This window comes from Astyanax mexicanus, unplaced genomic scaffold (genome assembly GCF_023375975.1).
Source record: "Astyanax mexicanus isolate ESR-SI-001 unplaced genomic scaffold, AstMex3_surface scaffold_31, whole genome shotgun sequence".
NCBI classification, from domain to species: Eukaryota; Metazoa; Chordata; class Actinopteri; order Characiformes; family Acestrorhamphidae; genus Astyanax; species Astyanax mexicanus.
In genome coordinates this window covers 5,915,001-5,932,844 of record NW_026040041.1, presented here as the reverse complement: position 1 = coordinate 5,932,844, position 17,844 = coordinate 5,915,001, and the positions used below count along the sequence as shown (strand labels likewise).

At 35.8% G+C, this 17,844-nt stretch overlaps 1 protein-coding gene across 1 annotated transcript in view; it reads left to right on the top strand.

The window, feature by feature from the left end:
- Positions 1 to 8,976: 8,976 nt before the first annotated feature.
- The window catches only part of LOC125788938 (TGF-beta receptor type-2-like), a 27,646-nt gene continuing 18,778 nt past the window's right edge, over positions 8,977 to 17,844 (top strand). Inside the window, exons 1-2 of the mRNA XM_049472904.1 lie at positions 8,977 to 9,275; positions 17,149 to 17,299. Coding sequence (XP_049328861.1) covers positions 9,182 to 9,275; positions 17,149 to 17,299 — 245 coding nt within the window. The 5' untranslated portion in view covers positions 8,977 to 9,181. The remainder of the gene's footprint in view (positions 9,276 to 17,148; positions 17,300 to 17,844) is intronic.

The window sequence follows — 17,844 nt, the reverse complement described above, 5'->3', positions numbered from 1 at the left end:
ACAGGTAGAAATAGATAAAAATAGACAGACATAGAAAGTCAGACTGACAAACAGTTTGTTTACTGTTTATTTACTTAAATATAAAACTATTCCTGATGTATTCCAACAATAAGAGCTCTTTTAATGCAGAGGGAAAGTTGCCTTTTATTTGGAGAACAAAGTACTAATCCAGAATATAGATAAAGATATGGATGGATGGATGGATTGATGGATGGATGTATATATTTGTATGTATATATTCATTTTTGCTTAAAATATTTTTTATCTTTATTTAGTTGAGTGGTTTTCTACATAATCTGGATTAGAACATTCCTCAAATATTCACTATTCACTGTATACCTGTAACTCTACCTCTTCACTACTTTACTTTAACTGATGCTCTCAAACACTTTATTAAGAGACAAGAAATTCAAGTAATTAACTCTTGATGAGTTCAGCACAGCTGTTAACTGAAAGCCTGAGTTCCAGGTCATTCTACTTCAGCAGCGTTGCCAGGTTCGCAGGTTTTCTGCCAAATTGAGCTTGTTTGAAAATCCAGTCACGGGTGAAAATTCAGGCAGGGGAGAGGTCAGGAGGGGTAAGAACAAAAAAGAGTAAGCAAAAGTATTTTTTTTTTAATAATTATGTTAATATTAAATGTTCTTGACTGGAATAAAAAACAATAAAATAACTAATAAAACACTAATGTTACAATATTATCAATGACTTTAAGATAAATATAAATACTGATACTAAATTAAATTATTAAATCCCTCATAAACAATATAGTATGTTATACATTCATAGTTGTTTTGTCGTTTGCTTCAAACATGTGACAGACAGATATTTTGGGCTAGTTTAAGCTTCTGAAGGGCGAGTTTCAGACTGACTTTGAGCTGGGTATTTTTGTTGGACCTGGCAACCCTGTACCTCATAAAGCTGAAAACTGCAAAACTTTCATCTAAACATTTTATATCTAAAATATAAAACATATTCTGGCTTGTTTAACACCCTTTTTTTTAGTTTTTCTAAATAATTACATTTGTGTTTCTTAATAGTTTTGATGAGTTTAGTATTAATCTACAATGCAGAACATTTTAAAATATTTCAAAATAATGAAAAGCACTGATTTCTGACACAGATGTTTAAATGCACAGACACAGCTTATCTAATCCCTGTATTAAATAGGTACTGCCATTAGAACAGGACTATTTTCAGTAGATTAACCAATAAGAAGCTGTTGGTTTATCACCTTATCTAGAGGGGTATAAACCCCCAGGATTGAGAAAATCTGGACTCTGTAGATCCTGTTGTACATGGAAGACTTGGTGGAGCCAATCTCCTGGGCATCCCAATGGGACCAATCTGGAGACGGTGGGGAGAACGAGCCATCAGCGTCTGAAAAGCAACAAAGGTACTAAATGAGTGTTTGTTATTTAAAGGCAGAAGGGAGCAGCTGATTGGACGGGTAATTAGGTGACATAGCACTGAAGTCTATAGCAGAACTTTCTCTGTGCTTTCATTTCTCTAGAATGATGGATCTCCATTCAATACTTTTGGATTGGACGAGTTGTGAAGTTCTATCTATGTCAATTCTGTTGTATACTTACTTTTTAACTACAAACTCAGAAGTTTTGGGTCCTGAGTTTTTAATTTCTTCTACTGAAAGCACTTTTTACGATAGTGTCCTTTTAATAAAAGAATGTAACTTTTTTATAAAGATTTTTGGCAGCAGTTAATATAAACGTTAGATAACCCAAACCCTCCCAGTCTGTTAGCAGAACAAGACATTACCCAAAAGTCCTGTTTATTGAAGTATATTGTTATTGTTGCGATTTATTGCTCTCATCGCTGACCTCGCGCGCAAAGCCGATGTTGTGCCGAAATCAGCACCCCCGCCAGAAAAAGCACCGCCTCTCTGTAGCACGCACCCACGTCTTCTTAGCTTTAACTTTACTTACAGAATGGAAATACCCAAGATACTTTTCTAAGCTAAGGTGACTCATAAGAAATAAGGGGGGGGGAAAAGCGTCATCGGCAGCCTCTCCCGAGAGAGGGTGCTTTTCATGGTGGGGGTGCTGAATTCAGCACCATAGTAGTGCCTAAATCTGCACCCCCACCATAAAAACCACCTCATGGCAGGGGTGCACACTGTAAAAAATAAAACCGTAAAAAAACGGTCAAATTACTGGCAGCAGCAGCTGCCAAACAAAAACCCTACAATTAAAGTAAAATACTTTCATTCATATGAAGTGCAAAACCAGTAGATTCACATGCATTTTCATTAAAGGTTTCACATACATACACCAGTATTTTACAGTTTTTCAGAGCATATTTACAATTAAATTTCTTCAATAAAGCGATTTCAATCAATGTTCTGCAGGGAAAAACTGTTATTTTACCTTTTTTTAACTAACTTTATTGTCTTTCAAGTTGTGAGCTTTATGATTCACAAATTAATGTGTATTTGACTCATTCAGTGAAAGTCAGTGACAAACTGTATGATCTTTTCAGAATTTCTTTATTAACAGGCTCTCTGCTCATTTAAAGCAATAAAAAGTGCTCAGAGAGGGAAACCACTTATATTAGCACAGTCTAAAACCCAGCCAGGTGGATAAAACTGCTATGAAACTACATCATGGTGAGCCCTCTAAACTGAACATCTAATTAACATAGCCACGCCCCACAGACAGTCTTTTTTTTTAGGTATATTTTCTTTTACATAAAAGAAAGAAAAAAAACGTTTTATTTCTATGGTTATTTTCTGTATTTTTTATTTTTAACAATGAATAAAAAATAAATAAATAAATAAACCTTACAATTATGAAGAAAAACACTGAGATTTTTTGGGAAAGAAATAAACCTTTAAATAATAACACACACATATAATTACATATAATAATAAGTAATTTTACATACATATCTATATAACTTAAGAACATGGAAAAATACCATAAAAATAATATAGCAATATAGCCCTAAAATAAGAGTTTTAACCGTAATCTCTCATTAATGTCATAATATGTAAAATTAGAACAGGGGCTTGTAATTAACAGAAAATGTCTGTAATTTGACAGAATTAGACTGCAGTAAAAGAAAAGGGATAAATAGTGTAAACATTTACAGTTATTTTCTGTAAAAATAGGATTTTTTTTTACAGTGCAGATTTCAGTGCACTTTCAAAATAAAAGTTTATTTAAAAACAATTTTTGCTTTTTCTGCAGTACCATTTTTGTGCACCGGTTCCTACGCCAATGCTAAGAACCTAACGAATGCTCTTGTGTCTGAATACAATCAAATCTTCACAGCAGTGCTGCAGTATCCAGTATGTAAAGTTCTCTCTGGACAGTGGAGACAGTTACTCAAATCATTTCCATTAAAGCTAAATCAGCATGTTTTACAGATTACACACACACTGTCTAGACCGATGTGCAGACCAACTGGCGACCTGTGTGTGTGTGTGCGTGTGTGTGTGTGTTTACTGTAAGGGGAGCTCTACTCCAGAGGAAGTGATAGTACGTTGCAGTAAATCCAGACACTGCATCTGTGTCTTAGAACCAGTAGAACCACCAGAATAGCTCATAAACCCCCCTAACGACACCCACATAGGTCAGTATACACACTTATACTGCAAAAAGTAAACCTTAGGCAATAAATCTTATTTACTCTGATAAAAATAATAATTATTATAGCTCATTTTAAGAAATCTGCTTTAATTTAAGCATTTCAATTTAAATATCAATTCAAATTAATTTTGACTAGTTTTTAGATTTTGCCTATAGATTTTTTTGCAGTGTAGAACAAGCAGAGGGTTCCCACACAAAGTAATCTCTGCGCATACGCTAAAATAAATAAATAAATATATTTAGCAAGGACAATTATTTAATTTCTACATAAAAAAAAATTTTTTTGTCTTACTAAGCATTGTGTAAATTACCTTATTTTAAGTAATTTGACTCAAAATAGGCACAACGATCAGCAATCATGTTATTCTGATTCTTGTTTCCAAATTTAAGCCAATAAATAAGAGATTTACATCTGTCATTTAGAGACTTTGTGATTATTGCTTATATAATCATTCTAAGAAAAAATGCTTTAATCGAAGCATTTACGTCTCAATTTACATATATTTTAACTACTTTTTGCCAATGGATTTTTTGGAGTGTAAAAGTAAACAAAACTTTAATTCTTAAAAAAAAAATCAAGCGCTGGATGTTAATCTACACAGATTTCTGTTTATTTACATTGAGCTTAGATTTACAGCATTTTTTCCAAGGGTGAGCACCAGCTGTGGTTAGCAGTGCTACCCGGCCGCAGTAAGCAGTGCTAGCCAGCCATGATTAGCAGTGCTAGCCAGCTGCAGTTAGCAGTACTAGCCAGCCCCAATGAGCAGCATAGCCAGCCTCGGTTAGCAGTGCTAGCCAGCCCTGGCTATCAGCACTCGCCAGCTGCGCTTGCCAGTTGCAATTAGCAGTGCTACCCAGCCCCGGTAAGCAGCATAGCCAGCCTCGGTAAGCATAGCCAGCACCGGTGGGCAACGCTAGCCAGCCACAGTTAGCAGTGCTAGCCATCTGCAATTATCAGGGCTACCCAGCTGTGGTTAGCAGTGCTTGCCAGCCACGGTTAGCACTTCTAGCCAGCCCCAGTTAGCAGTTTTAACTAGCCCCGGTTAGCAAGGCTAGCCAGCTGCGGTTATCAGTGTTAACCAGCCCCGGTAAGCAATGCTAGCCAGCCACAGTTAGCAGTGCTACTCAGTCATGGTAAGAAACGCTAGCCAGCCCCGGTAAGCAATGCTAGCCAGCCACAGTTAGCAGTGCTACTCAGTCATGGTACGAAACGCTAGCCAGCCCCGGTAAGCAATGCTAGCCAGCCACAGTTAGCAGTGCTACTCAGTCATGGTAAGAAACGCTAGCCAGCCCCGGTAAGCAATGCTAGCCAGCCACAGTTAGCAGTGCTACTCAGTCATGGTAAGAAACGCTAGCCAGCCCCGGTAAGCAATGCTAGCCAGCCACAGTTAGCAGTGCTACTCAGTCATGGTAAGAAACGCTAGCCAGCCCCAGTAAGCAATGCTAGCCAGCCACAGCTAGTAGCGCTACTCAGCCACGGTTAACAGCATAGCTAGCCACATGTAGCAGCGCTAACTCCCCTGTACAATTAATTGGAGTGGCTTTGCTGCTTCTTAAAACCTGACAGGTAGAATTCATACATAAGATGCACTGATGATTTTTGGGAAAGTTAAAGGTTTTAGCTGCGCTTCAGTCTAGTGTAAGTATATTTTATATTATAGGTAAGATTTAATAAGCAATTACTCTCCCAATGCTTGGACAAAACAGATGTTGGCAGTTTTAGGTTTAATATTGAAAGTGAAAACAAAAGAATAATAAAAAATGTAGGCCAGGTCAAAAACAGGCAGAGACAAAGTCAAAAATATGACAAAACAACTTTGTTTGGAAGGTGCTGCAGGGCTGACATGCAGGAATAGATGTATATTAATAAATGAAATTAAGTTGATCAGAAAAAAACTAAAATATATTGTTTTTTTTCCACACTGTCTCATCTTTTACAGATTTTGTGTGTGTGTGTGTGTGTTTTTGTGCACTCTGTCTGTGGAATGCTGAAGTGTATGAAGTGTGTCGCAACACCAGACGTCCTGCATGATCACCAGCGTCTGGAAGGAGTTGTCTGCTTGGTTCGGTTCCAGATAAACAGGAAAATCAGTGAGTTCTGCTGGAGGTCCAGACAGTCTGACAGCAGGTCCTCCAGACTCTTTTCAGGAACTGGTACTGTCTGATGTCAGGACTGTCTGCTCCATGTGGTCCAGTTTACCAGAAACACCATCACAGATTTACACAATACAGACAGACTGCATTAACTACACACTCATAAACACACCCATCACACAGCCACACACACATTCCTCCTCAAAACCTCTCAATTCCACTGAATTCTGCACACTGTTTCCAGTATTATATATAAAAAAACTGAACTGATGCTGTCTGGAATTAAACAAGATGCCAGTAGACTAATGTTGATCTGCTATAAAAAAGTTCTATTTTACTGGCAATATAGTTTTATACCTGTAATTCCAATTTACGCTAATCTGAGCTAAAGGCTAAAGCTGCTGTTTCCATGTGGGTCAGCCAGACGTCTTCCTGTAGCAGTTTTTTTCTCCAGTTTCTAAGAGTCTTTATTTGAAGGTGTAGGAAACAGTACTTACTGCTCTCTGGCTTCATCTGTAATTTATTTAAAAGAAAATAACTTCTACTTTTAGTAGTTACAGAGTTCTCTGTGTTTCTGTTATGATAACTTTTTCTAGTTATTATGATGATAAAAGTGTGAATATGCTTTAAGTGTGTAAGTGTGTAAATGCTGCTGTAGTAGAGAGTAGCAGCAGTAACACCACCTGTTCCACCACTGATTTACTACAGACAAAAAACATTTTTTAAATAAAATTTCAGTTTTTTTTCCATCAATGCTTACCAGTCTTAAACTATTTACTAATGAACTGTTTGCTAAAAATCACCTTCCTCAAGGTGGCAAATGGTCCAGAGGTCTAAAGAGCTACGACTCTGATTGTTGGGAGATTGCTGGTTCAAATCCTGGTCATGCAGCTTGCCATCAGCTGCCGGAGCCCCGAGAGAGAAAAATTGTCCTTGCTCTCTCTGGGTGGGTACAGTAGATGGCGCTCTTTCCCCTCATTACTCCTAGGGTGATGTATTGGAACCGAGTCGCTGCATTTTCCTGGGAGATATAATAATACTAAAAGCTTATTATTACATATCTTATAAATAAATATATTCATTTTCAGGGGAATATACTTTTACAATACTTCTTACAATACCTAAATTACTTTTTTTGAGATAGATAGATAGATAGATAGATAGATAGATAGATAGATAGATAGATAGATAGATAGATAGATAGATAGATAGATAGATAGATAGATAGATAGATAGATAGATACTTTATTGATCCTGGTAATTCTGCACATCCAGTAGCAGATATAAATAGTACACAGAATTTACAAAAGAAGCATAAGATATAATTATACTGATAAAAATATGATAAAATATTTTTTTCTGTACCATTTCCAGTTATTGACTCAATCTAAAGAGCTCTAATGGCAAAAATAAAAGGGAAAATGTGTTCTAGGTGTTCTAAAACTTAATAATGTATAATTGGTGTGGAAACAAGAAAATGGTCATAATGTTATGCTTGACCAATGAGTATGAATGATGAGCTCAAGCTGCTGTTTACTAAATTACACAATATTACCATAAGAACTGTTGTTAAACTGCAGTAATTCAGGTCTTTATTATTGTTATAACACTGTTACAAAGCTTCATAAACAGATAATAGAGCTTGTACCTACAATCTAAGGTAGAATATGGGTTATTTAGGATTAATAGTGTACTTTTATGAGAAGAGAAATGTCTATAAGAGAAATGAAGATACATAAATCTGCCAGAAGATGGCGCCACATGCACATCCTACCTGTTTAAAATCTTTGCCTGTGATCCAGTTGTGTACTACACACTGTTATAATAACATGTAAAGCAAGGATGACACCTGATTAATACACCAGAGCAGAGAAATTACTTTATATAAAAATTCTGCTTCTCCATCAGCAGCCGGAGTCTGAGAGGGAGAGAGAGAGAGAGAGAGAGTAGAGTAGGTCATGCTGCTTCTCCATCAGCAGCCGGAGTCTGAGAGAGAGAGAGAGAGAGAGAGAGAGAGAGAGAGAGAGTACAGTAGGTCATGCTGCTTCTCCATCAGCAGCCGGAGTCTGAGAGAGAGAGAGAGAGAGAGAGAGAGAGAGAGTACAGTAGATCATGCTGCTTCTCCATCAGCAGCCAGAGTCTGAGAGAGAGAGAGAGAGTACAGTAGGTCATGCTGCTTCTCCATCAGCAGCCGGAGTCTGAGAGAGAGAGAGAGAGAGATTAACGGCAAAAGAGCTAGTGCTTACGGCTTAGCATGATTAGCTAATGCTAATACTGCTCCAGCAGTGCTAGCCGGTGTTAGCAGCAGGCTACAGGCTGATAATACTCACATCTGAACGGTGAAAGAGTTAGCGATTAGTATGGTTCGCAGCTAATGCTAATGCTGCTCCAGCAGTGCTAGCCAGGTTATCAGCAGTGTACAGTCTGATAACACTCACCACACTGTGTAACTTGCTCTGCTTTGCATATTGTTAGTATTTTCTTTTCTTTTAACATTGTTCTTAAACGATTTTCTTAAATTCCATTTATTCTTTTACAAGCTTTTAATTTGACTTCTCTTTGTTTGAATCGTGTTTGAATCATGTTTTATCCATGCTTCATTCTTATTTTATTAGCTCGGTTAGCGGCTAATGCTAATACTAATGCTAATACTGCTCCAGCCTTAGTGCTGGAGAAACTTCACTGAAACTCCTGTATAACTCTGTACTTCAGTGGAGTGTCTTTACTGCTCCTTAATACCTGACTGATAGAATTCATACATAAGGAGCACCGGATTATAAGAACACTGATGATTTTTGGGGGGAAAATTAAAGGATTTTAAGTAAAACTTTATAGTGCGAAAAATATGGTATGTCTAATATTAATATTTCCACTATTATGTCTGAAATATTTGGACACATAATTCATCACAAGAATCATCATCATCATCACCTTCACCGCAGACAGAGCAGCATGTGAGGGCCTGTCTGCACCTGTGGGCTGTGTAGTATGTACATGTTTTTGTGTGTGTCTGGTATGTGTGTGTGTCTGGTATGTGTGTGTGTCTGGTGAGTATCGTGTGTGTGTGTGTGTGTGTGTGTGTTGATTGCATCTGTTGAAGCACGTGGTTGAAGATAAGCTGAAAATGCCAACTTTCAGCAGCCAGCGGTTACGAGAAACGAGCAAGAGACAGAGAGAGAGAGAGAGTGTGTGTGTGTGTGTTTTTTTTTTTCAGATTTCCTGCTCTCAGAGACTCTGACTCATACTTTTAAACTTCTGCAGTGTGTGTGTGTGTGTGTGTGTGTGTGTGTGAGTTCCTGTTCCCTCCTGTCTGGTGGAGGAGGGGTGAAGGGTTGAGTAACTCGTCCGACTCGGCCTCTCTCTCTCATTTAAGCGCGTCTCTCTTCGAGTGTGTGTGAGAGTGTGTGTGTCGGATGGTATCCCCCCGTGCCAGCTCTGGACGCCCCCCGGAGGAGTGTGTGTGTGTGAGTGTGTGATCGGTGATGGAGCGTCCGGTGTTCAGCGTGTTGAGCTGGGTGGTGCTGGTGGTGCTGGTGGAGCAGCTGGGAGCGGCGTGGCTGCCGGGGACGCTGAGGGGTGAGTGCTGGTTCTGGGTGGGTGGAGGTTCTACAGCAGGGCTGTACAGGACCGGTATAGTACTCCGGTTCCGCCGGTTCTGTTCTCCGCTGTGAGGAACGCTGAGCCGGAGGGGAAACGCTGCCCCCGGTGGACAATTCAGCACCGATCAGCTGATCACAGAACTTAAACTGAACCACGATAATTCATAGCGGATAAGGTTATAATACATATTGGATACTGATCAATTCAAACTCTGTACTTAATAATTAACAAAAGACACTTAATAATTCATAGATTTTACTGAGTTGCTGAGTAGTATAGTGGATGCTAATAAACAATAGTATAATAGTATAATAGTAAATACTGAATAATTCATAGTGGATACTGAAAAAATACATATATAATACAAACTAATTCAAGGATGTACTAAATTATTAAAAGTAGACACTTAATAATTCATTGTTGTTAATGAAGAAAATCATAATTGATACTGAATAATACAGAGTGGATACTAAATAACACACTGGATACTAATTAATTCAAATTAGGTACTAAATAATTAACTAAAGACACTTAATAATTCATAGTTGTTGCTGATGAAAATCATAGTGGATACTCAATAGTTCATAGTGGATACTAATATTGCAAAGGATGTACTATATAGACATATAATAATTCATAGTGGACTATGAATAATTCATAGTGATGGGTACTAAATAATTAACAATATACTCAATAATGTATAGTTGTTGTTGAAAAAAATCATAATTGATACTGAATAATACATATTCAAATGATGTACTAAATTATTAACAGTAGACATAATTAATAGTGAATACTGAATAATTCATAGTTGATACTGAAAAAAATATGTATATGATACTAATTAATTTAAAGGATGTACTAAACTATTAACAATAGACATAATAATTATTAGCAAATACTGAATAATTCATAGTGGATACTGAAAAATTCATAGTGGATACTGAAACAAATACATATATGATACAAATTAATCATAATTGATACTGATAATCATAATTGATAATCATAATTGATCATAATTGATACTGAATAATACATATGGGATACTAAATAATTCAAAGGATGTGATAAATAACAGTAGAAACATAATAATTCTTAGTTGTTGCTGAATAATCCATAGTGGATACTGAATAATATAATTCATAGTATTTAATAAATAATCTATAGTAGACACTAAATAATTCACAGTTGTTGATGAGGAAAATCAAAGTTGATACTAAATAATTCACAGTGGATAAGGTTATTATACAAATTAGATACTGAATAATACATATTGGATACAAATAACTCATAATATTTACTAAATAATTAACAGTAGACACAATAGTTGATAGTTGTTTTTGAAGAAAATCATAGTGAATACTGAATAACTCAAAAGCAAGACACTTAATAATTCATAGTTGTTGCTGAAAAAAATCATAGTGGATACTGAATATCTGCAAAATACACTGAATAATTAATGGAGGATACTGAATATATTAGAGTAAGAATTATATAAAGTAATTAATACTAGATACTTAATCATTTGTAGGTGATTTAAAAAAAATGGAACAAATTTGTATAGTTAATATTAAACACAGAATAATGTACATTTTAATGAATAATATAGTAGTAGAAATAATGGTAAAATTAATGTTGTAATAACTGTGTAGTTACACATTAATAAATACATGTAATAGCACTGTAACTACTGGTGAATTACACATTGATACAGATTGAATACTGGTTATGTAATTATACATGTTAATTATATAGCTAAATATTTTGTCCCATAATGCAATCTGAATTATGAATTATTTTAGGTGTGAGAAAAACAATCAAATCTCTAATTACATACAAAACGAGAGCTGTTGGAGAAAATAGGACGAGTTTAGCAGTAGTTACTTAGTTATTACATGTATTGTTAATGTGTGACTACACAGTTACTAAGTTATTAGAGAAACTTATTATAAAGTGGGAGCTTTTCTACTACTGTATATATTATTCATAGAATCCTTTACAGGTTTTAAGTACAAACACTCATAACTCCTATAAATCATTTAGTATTCATTATGAATTATTGAGTATTTAGTATGAATTACTCTATATGTTATTTACTGTGATATATTAGAACCAACCTTTAATTATTAAGTATTTTGCAAATATTTTGATTCCACTATGAATTATTCAGTATCCACTATGATTTTCTTCAGCAGCAAGTATAAATTATTATGTGTCTACTATGTGTCTAATTTAGTAACTGCTATAAATTAATCACTAGCCACTGTGTACTTTTTAGTATCCACCATGAATTAATCCATATCTAATATGTATTATTAAGTATCCACTACGAATTAATCAGTAACCAATATGTATGTTTCAGTATCCACTATGAATTAATTAGTAACCAATATGTATGTTTCAGTATCCACTATGAATTAATTAGTAACCAATATGTATGTTTCAGTATCCACTATGAATTAATTAGTAACCAATATGTATGTTTCAGTATACAGTATGAATTAATTAGTAACCAATATGTATGTTTCAGTATACAGTATGAATTCAGTATCTACCATTATTCAGTCATTAGAAATTGTTTAGTGCATACAAAAGTCATTACTGTATCCACTGTGAATGGCTCAGAAACTGTTATAACCTGTTCAGTTTGCATTATGAATATACAGCTCTGGAAAAAAAGTCCACTTCAGTTTCTGAATCAGTTTCTCTGATTTTGCTATTTATAGGTTTATGTTTGAGTAAAATGAACATTGTTGTTTTATTCTATAAACTACAGACAACATTTCTCCCAAATTACAAATACAAATATTCTCATTTAGAGCATTTATTTGCAGAAAATGAGAAATGGCTGAAATAACAAAAAAAAAAAGAAGCAGAGCTTTCAGACCTCAAATAATGCAAAGAAAACAAGTTCATATTTATAAAGTTTTAAGAGTTCAGAAATCAATATTTGGTGGAATAACCCTGTTTTTTAATCACATTTTTTTTCATGCATCTTGTCATCATGTCCTCCTCCTCCACCAGTCTTACACACTGCTTTTGGATAACTTTATGCTGCTTTACTCCTGGTGTAAAAATTCAAGCAGTTCAGTTTGGTGGTTTGATGGTTTGTGATCATCCATCTTCCTCTTGGTTATATTCCAGAGGTTTTCAATTTGGTAAAATCTAGAATTTCGTATGATTTCAGTAGATGTGGGTAATTATAATTAATTATTAATTAATTAATAATTACTAGGTATGTAATTTAAATTTTGTAACGTTTGTAATTATGGGCATTATAATAATATTTGTAATTATGTAGTAATTTAGTAATTACTCTGAATTGTACAGCAGTGTGTGGTGTTGGGTAGTGTGTGGTAATAGTGTGGAGTTTTCTCAGTGTTTGTTTGCTTTTGTCTGATTGGTGTTACTTCATAGACTGTATCAGGGTAGAATAACTGAACTGAAGCATGCAGTGTGTGTGTGTGTGTGTGTGTGTATGTGTGTGTGTGTGTGTGTGTGTGTGTGTGTGTGTGTGTGTGTGTGTGTGTGTGTGTGTGTGCACTGACTCACCTTCCTTTTAATGTTTAACGGTGAAGACGTGCCGGTTCTGACTGGAAATAATAAAATCGTACTGTCGTTTTATTGGAATAATTTTTTATTGGCGTTTCAGTGGAAACTTGGTAATTGTTATGTAGTGCGCACTACTTAGGGGAAAGGGAGGTGTTTGAGATGCAGACCCTGGGCTTTATTAATGGGGCTATAATGTGACAGAAGTTGGCAGAAATATGAAATGTGTTGTTTTTAGTAGTGTCAATCAATTAAAACATTGATTTAATTAGATTAATCACAAAAATATTCTGTGATTAACTGCGATTAATCGCACTTTCGTAAGTTTTTATAGTAAACGTAATCACTGTCCAATCAGAACTCGTTACTGGACTCTATTTAGGTTATAATAAACAGTATACAGTATAAATCAAAAGTTTGGACACACCTTAAATTCAGTGTTTTTTTTTTTATTTTATTTTTTTTATTCATAATCCGCTATGGTTTAAACCGTATCCAATATGTATTTTTACTCAGTTTTGATCATCTCTGCTGGATTTTCTCAGTCAGCTTTATGAGGTAGAGTCTCCTGGAATTCAGGCTTTCAGTTAACAGCTGTGCTGAACTCATCAAGAGTTAATTACTTCAATTTCGTGCCTCTTAATAAAGTGTTTGAGAGCATCAGTTAAAGTAAAGTAGTGAAGAGGTAGAGTTACAGGTATACAGTGAATAGTGAATATTTGAGTAATGTTCTAATCCAGGTTATGAGAAGCAACAACTACTCAACTAAATAAAGATTAAAAAATTAAGGTAAGTCAATCTGAAATAGAAGAATTTCAAGAATGTTGAATAATGATGAAACTGGCACTCATCAGGACTGCCCCAGGAAAGGAAGAGCAAGAGTTTCCTCTGTTGTACAGGATAAGTTTCAGCCTCAGAAACCCCAAGTTTAACAGCTCTCCAGATAAGATCATCTAGATTCTTCTTCACAGAGTATTTTGGTTTGTTTAACACGTTTAAGTTTAACCCTTCTGTTATGTTCATTTGTCAGGAACAGCAGAGGTGTTCCTGGGTAAATTTGACCCGGTGGCTTTTCAAAATTGACCAAAAAATGTCTGAAACAAAAAAAAATCCACCCTAAAAAGCAGCGTGAATATTTCATTGCTAGCTACATTTTTAATTATTTTATCAATATTTAGTGCAATGCTGTTCCTTACCTCTAACAGGTGATGCTTCAATTAGGATAATTCACTCGTTTTTCATATAAAAATACATTCAAACTTTTTTTTTTATTATTTCACTACTTTATTACTTTTAAAAGACCAGCATATAAAACTATAAAAAATAGTTTTGCATAACATTAAAACATAACATTGAGCTTTTATTTTAGTTTTAGTTTTAGTTTTTGCAGTAGGTTGTTGCAAATATGTCACGTAAACAATTTTCATATTACATGTTGATTACACTAATTAAGGCAAGCAGAAAAAGTTTCATACTAAAAAAAAAAAAATACTTTACCTATTTTTTCCTAGATCTTCAAATTTTAAAACGGTCAATTTGACCCAAATTTAAATTAGTCTGTAATTAAACTTTGAGTTGCCTTTAATATAAAGTCAATTACAGCCTATAAACAGTTTGATACCTATCAGTAAGAATAGCTGATCATTATAAATCACAGTTATGTAACGTATATCACAAATTAAACATGTATATGACCATTATAAATATACAGTAAGCACTGAAAGAGTTTTTACAGGAATTTATTTCTGACTGGAGGATAAAAAGAAGAATAAAGGCAGAAAAAACGTCATTTTTAAATGTGTAGAATTCTGAATTAAAAGAATGTTCATATTTTTTGAAAAGCAAGATGTTCAAACAATTGGAAAGAATAATTAACTTTGAATAGATGTTGAAATGTTTGTTCTGATGCAGTAGAAGAGAATAAGTGAGGTTGTGTGAGTGCGGTATTGTTGGTACAGTATAAAGAGTAAGAAAGGTGGGGGGTGGAGGTGAGAATGCAGCTCTTTGTAGAGTTCTTACTGCTAAACAACGACCTTTAACATTTATCTGTGTGTGTGTGTGTGTGTGTGTTTTTGTGTGTGTGTGTGTGTGTGTGTGTGTTAGAGCGGGTCAGGAAGGTGTGTGTGTGTGTGTGGGAGGATGTTTTTCCAATTCAGGATGTTTCACCCACACACACTGTGCCTGCAAATTCACCACTCAGAGAGTGTGTTTGTTTTATATGTGTGTGTGTGTGTGAGTATGGTTATCTCTCACTGTGAGTTATAGATAATGTAACTACCTCCACCATGTTTAGAAGCTGTACTTTACCCTGGCTAGCTCTCACTGTGAGTTATAGATAATGTAACTACCTCCACCATGTTTAGAAGCTGTACTTTATCCTGGTTAGCTCTCACTGTGAGTTGTAGATAATGTAACTACCTCCACCATGTTTAGAAGCTGTACTTTACCCTGGCTAGCTCTCACTGTGAGTTATAGATAATGTAACTACCTCCACCATGTTTAGAAGCTGTACTTTATCCTGGCTATCTCTCTCACTGTGAGTTACTGTAGATAATGAAACTACCTCCACCATGTTTAGAAGTTGTACTTTACCCTGGCTAGCTCTCACTGAGTTTATGTAGATGATGTAACTACCTCCACCATGTTTAGAAGCTGAACTTAATCCTGGCTAAAATTAAAATAAACATAGTACGTTCGTATTAGAATATTGAAAAGAAGAATGTTTAATCTCTAATTTTTACTGTTAATTTGGAAACTTTATCTTTTTAATTTCTTACGAAATCTTTCTTTTTTTTGGACAAATTTGTTCCAAACTTCCTCCCTTATTGCATCTGACCAAGAGGGTACAGAAGGTAGATTAAGTTTTATTTATGCTGGAATATGGATTAAATCTCATCACTAACATGAATTTAATTTCTTACTTAACTTTCCTGACACTAAAACATTGCTGTTATCAATTATTACTATTATTTTTTATTGATTGACACCAGTAATATAAATAAAATTAATTCAATACAGTTTATACTCTCTGTTTTTGTACATTCTCAAGCCCAACAAACTCAATCAGGAAACTTGTACTTTATCCTGGCTAGCTCTCACTGTGAGTTGTAGGTAATGTAACAACCTCCACCATGTTTAGAAGCTGTACTTTATCCTGGTTAGCTCTCACTGTGAGTTGCTGTAGATAATGAAACTATCTCCACCATGTTTAGAAGCTGTACTTTATCCTGGTTAGCTCGCACTGTGAGTTGTAGGTAATGTAACTACCTCCACCATGTTTAGAAGCTGTACTTTATCCTGGTTATCTCTCACTGTGAGTTGTAGATAATGTAACTACCTCCACCATGTTTAGAAGCTGTACTTTATCCTGGTTAGCTCTCACTGTGAGTTGTAGATAATGTAACTACCTCCACCATGTTTAGAAGCTGTACTTTATCCTGGCTAGCTCTCACTGTGAGTTGTAGGTAATGTAACTACCTCCACCATGTTTAGAAGCTGTACTTTATCCTGGTTAGCTCTCACTGTGAGTTGTAGGTAATGTAACTACCTCCACCATGTTTAGAAGCTGTACTTTATCCTGGTTAGCTCTCACTGTGAGTTGTAGATAATGTAACTACCTCCACCATGTTTAGAAGCTGTACTTTATCCTGGCTAGCTCTCACTGTGAGTTGTAGGTAATGTAACTACCTCCACCATGTTTAGAAGCTGTACTTTATCCTGGTTAGCTCTCACTGTGAGTTGTAGGTAATGTAACTACCTCCACCATGTTTAGAAGCTGTACTTTATCCTGGTTAGCTCTCACTGTGAGTTGTAGGTAATGTAACTACCTCCACCATGTTTAGAAGCTGTACTTTATCCTGGCTAAAAGTAAAATATAAATATGTTTACAAATATCTTTATGTATAATAGCTGAGTTAAACCATAAACTGCCCCTAAGAAGTTACATCCATCGCTTCATTCTGCATGACTCACACACACACACACACACACACACACACACACACACACACACACACACACACACACACACACACACCACGGAGTGTGTCTGGGCAAGCCAACAACATGACTACACCGTGAACAAACAGATAAAAATTGCCTAATTTAAAACCCCTTAAACTTCTTAGATTTTTGGTTGAAGCTCTGTTTCTAAAACCTTTAATTTTTTTAAACCTTTAAGTGCTGTGTAGCTCTATTCCCTATCCTGCTGCGAGACTGTAGCTCCGCCTCCTCAGTGTATAAAAGTGTTATTAAAAGTGTTTTATCTCTCTTTTTTCTCTCTGTTTTTTCTATGTAGTGAATGAGAAAGGTGTACTGCTTTTTCCTCAGCTGTGTAAGTTCTGTGATGTTTTACCCAGTGACTGTAACTCCAGCAGCACCACCTGCCAAGCAGGCTGTGATATCACCTCTATCTGTGAAAGCGTAGAGGAGGTGTGTGTAAGTGTGTGGTAAGTATCACTTAGTAACTACTACTACTACTCATTATAATAATAATAATAATAATAATAATAATAATAATAGTAGTAGTAGTATTATCACCAGTGGCGCAAAAAGGGGGTATGCAGTCTTTGGGACGCATAGGGACACATCTCACGCCCCCCCCCCCAATCCCCCCCCCCCCCGGCCGATTTAAAAGCGCAGTCACCCCCCCTCTGACGATTATAAAACGCATCTCCCCCCCCCCCCCCCCGCTGACGATTTTAAAACGCAACTCCCCCCCAACCCCCCCCCCCCCCCCCCGCTGCGGATTTAAAAGCACATTTTCCCCCCGCTGATGACTTTAACACGCACCCCAATTTTAAGACGTGTCTCTCCCCCTTGGGGGGGGGGGGGGGGAGGACAGATACTACGTTTGCTTACACCCCAAAAATTATGTAATTGCGCCCCTGATTATCACTGACCCTGCTGCTACTGTTACTAATATTACTAATTTACTGTTAGTATTATTACTACTGCTACTAATACTACTACTATTACTACTACTGCTACATTT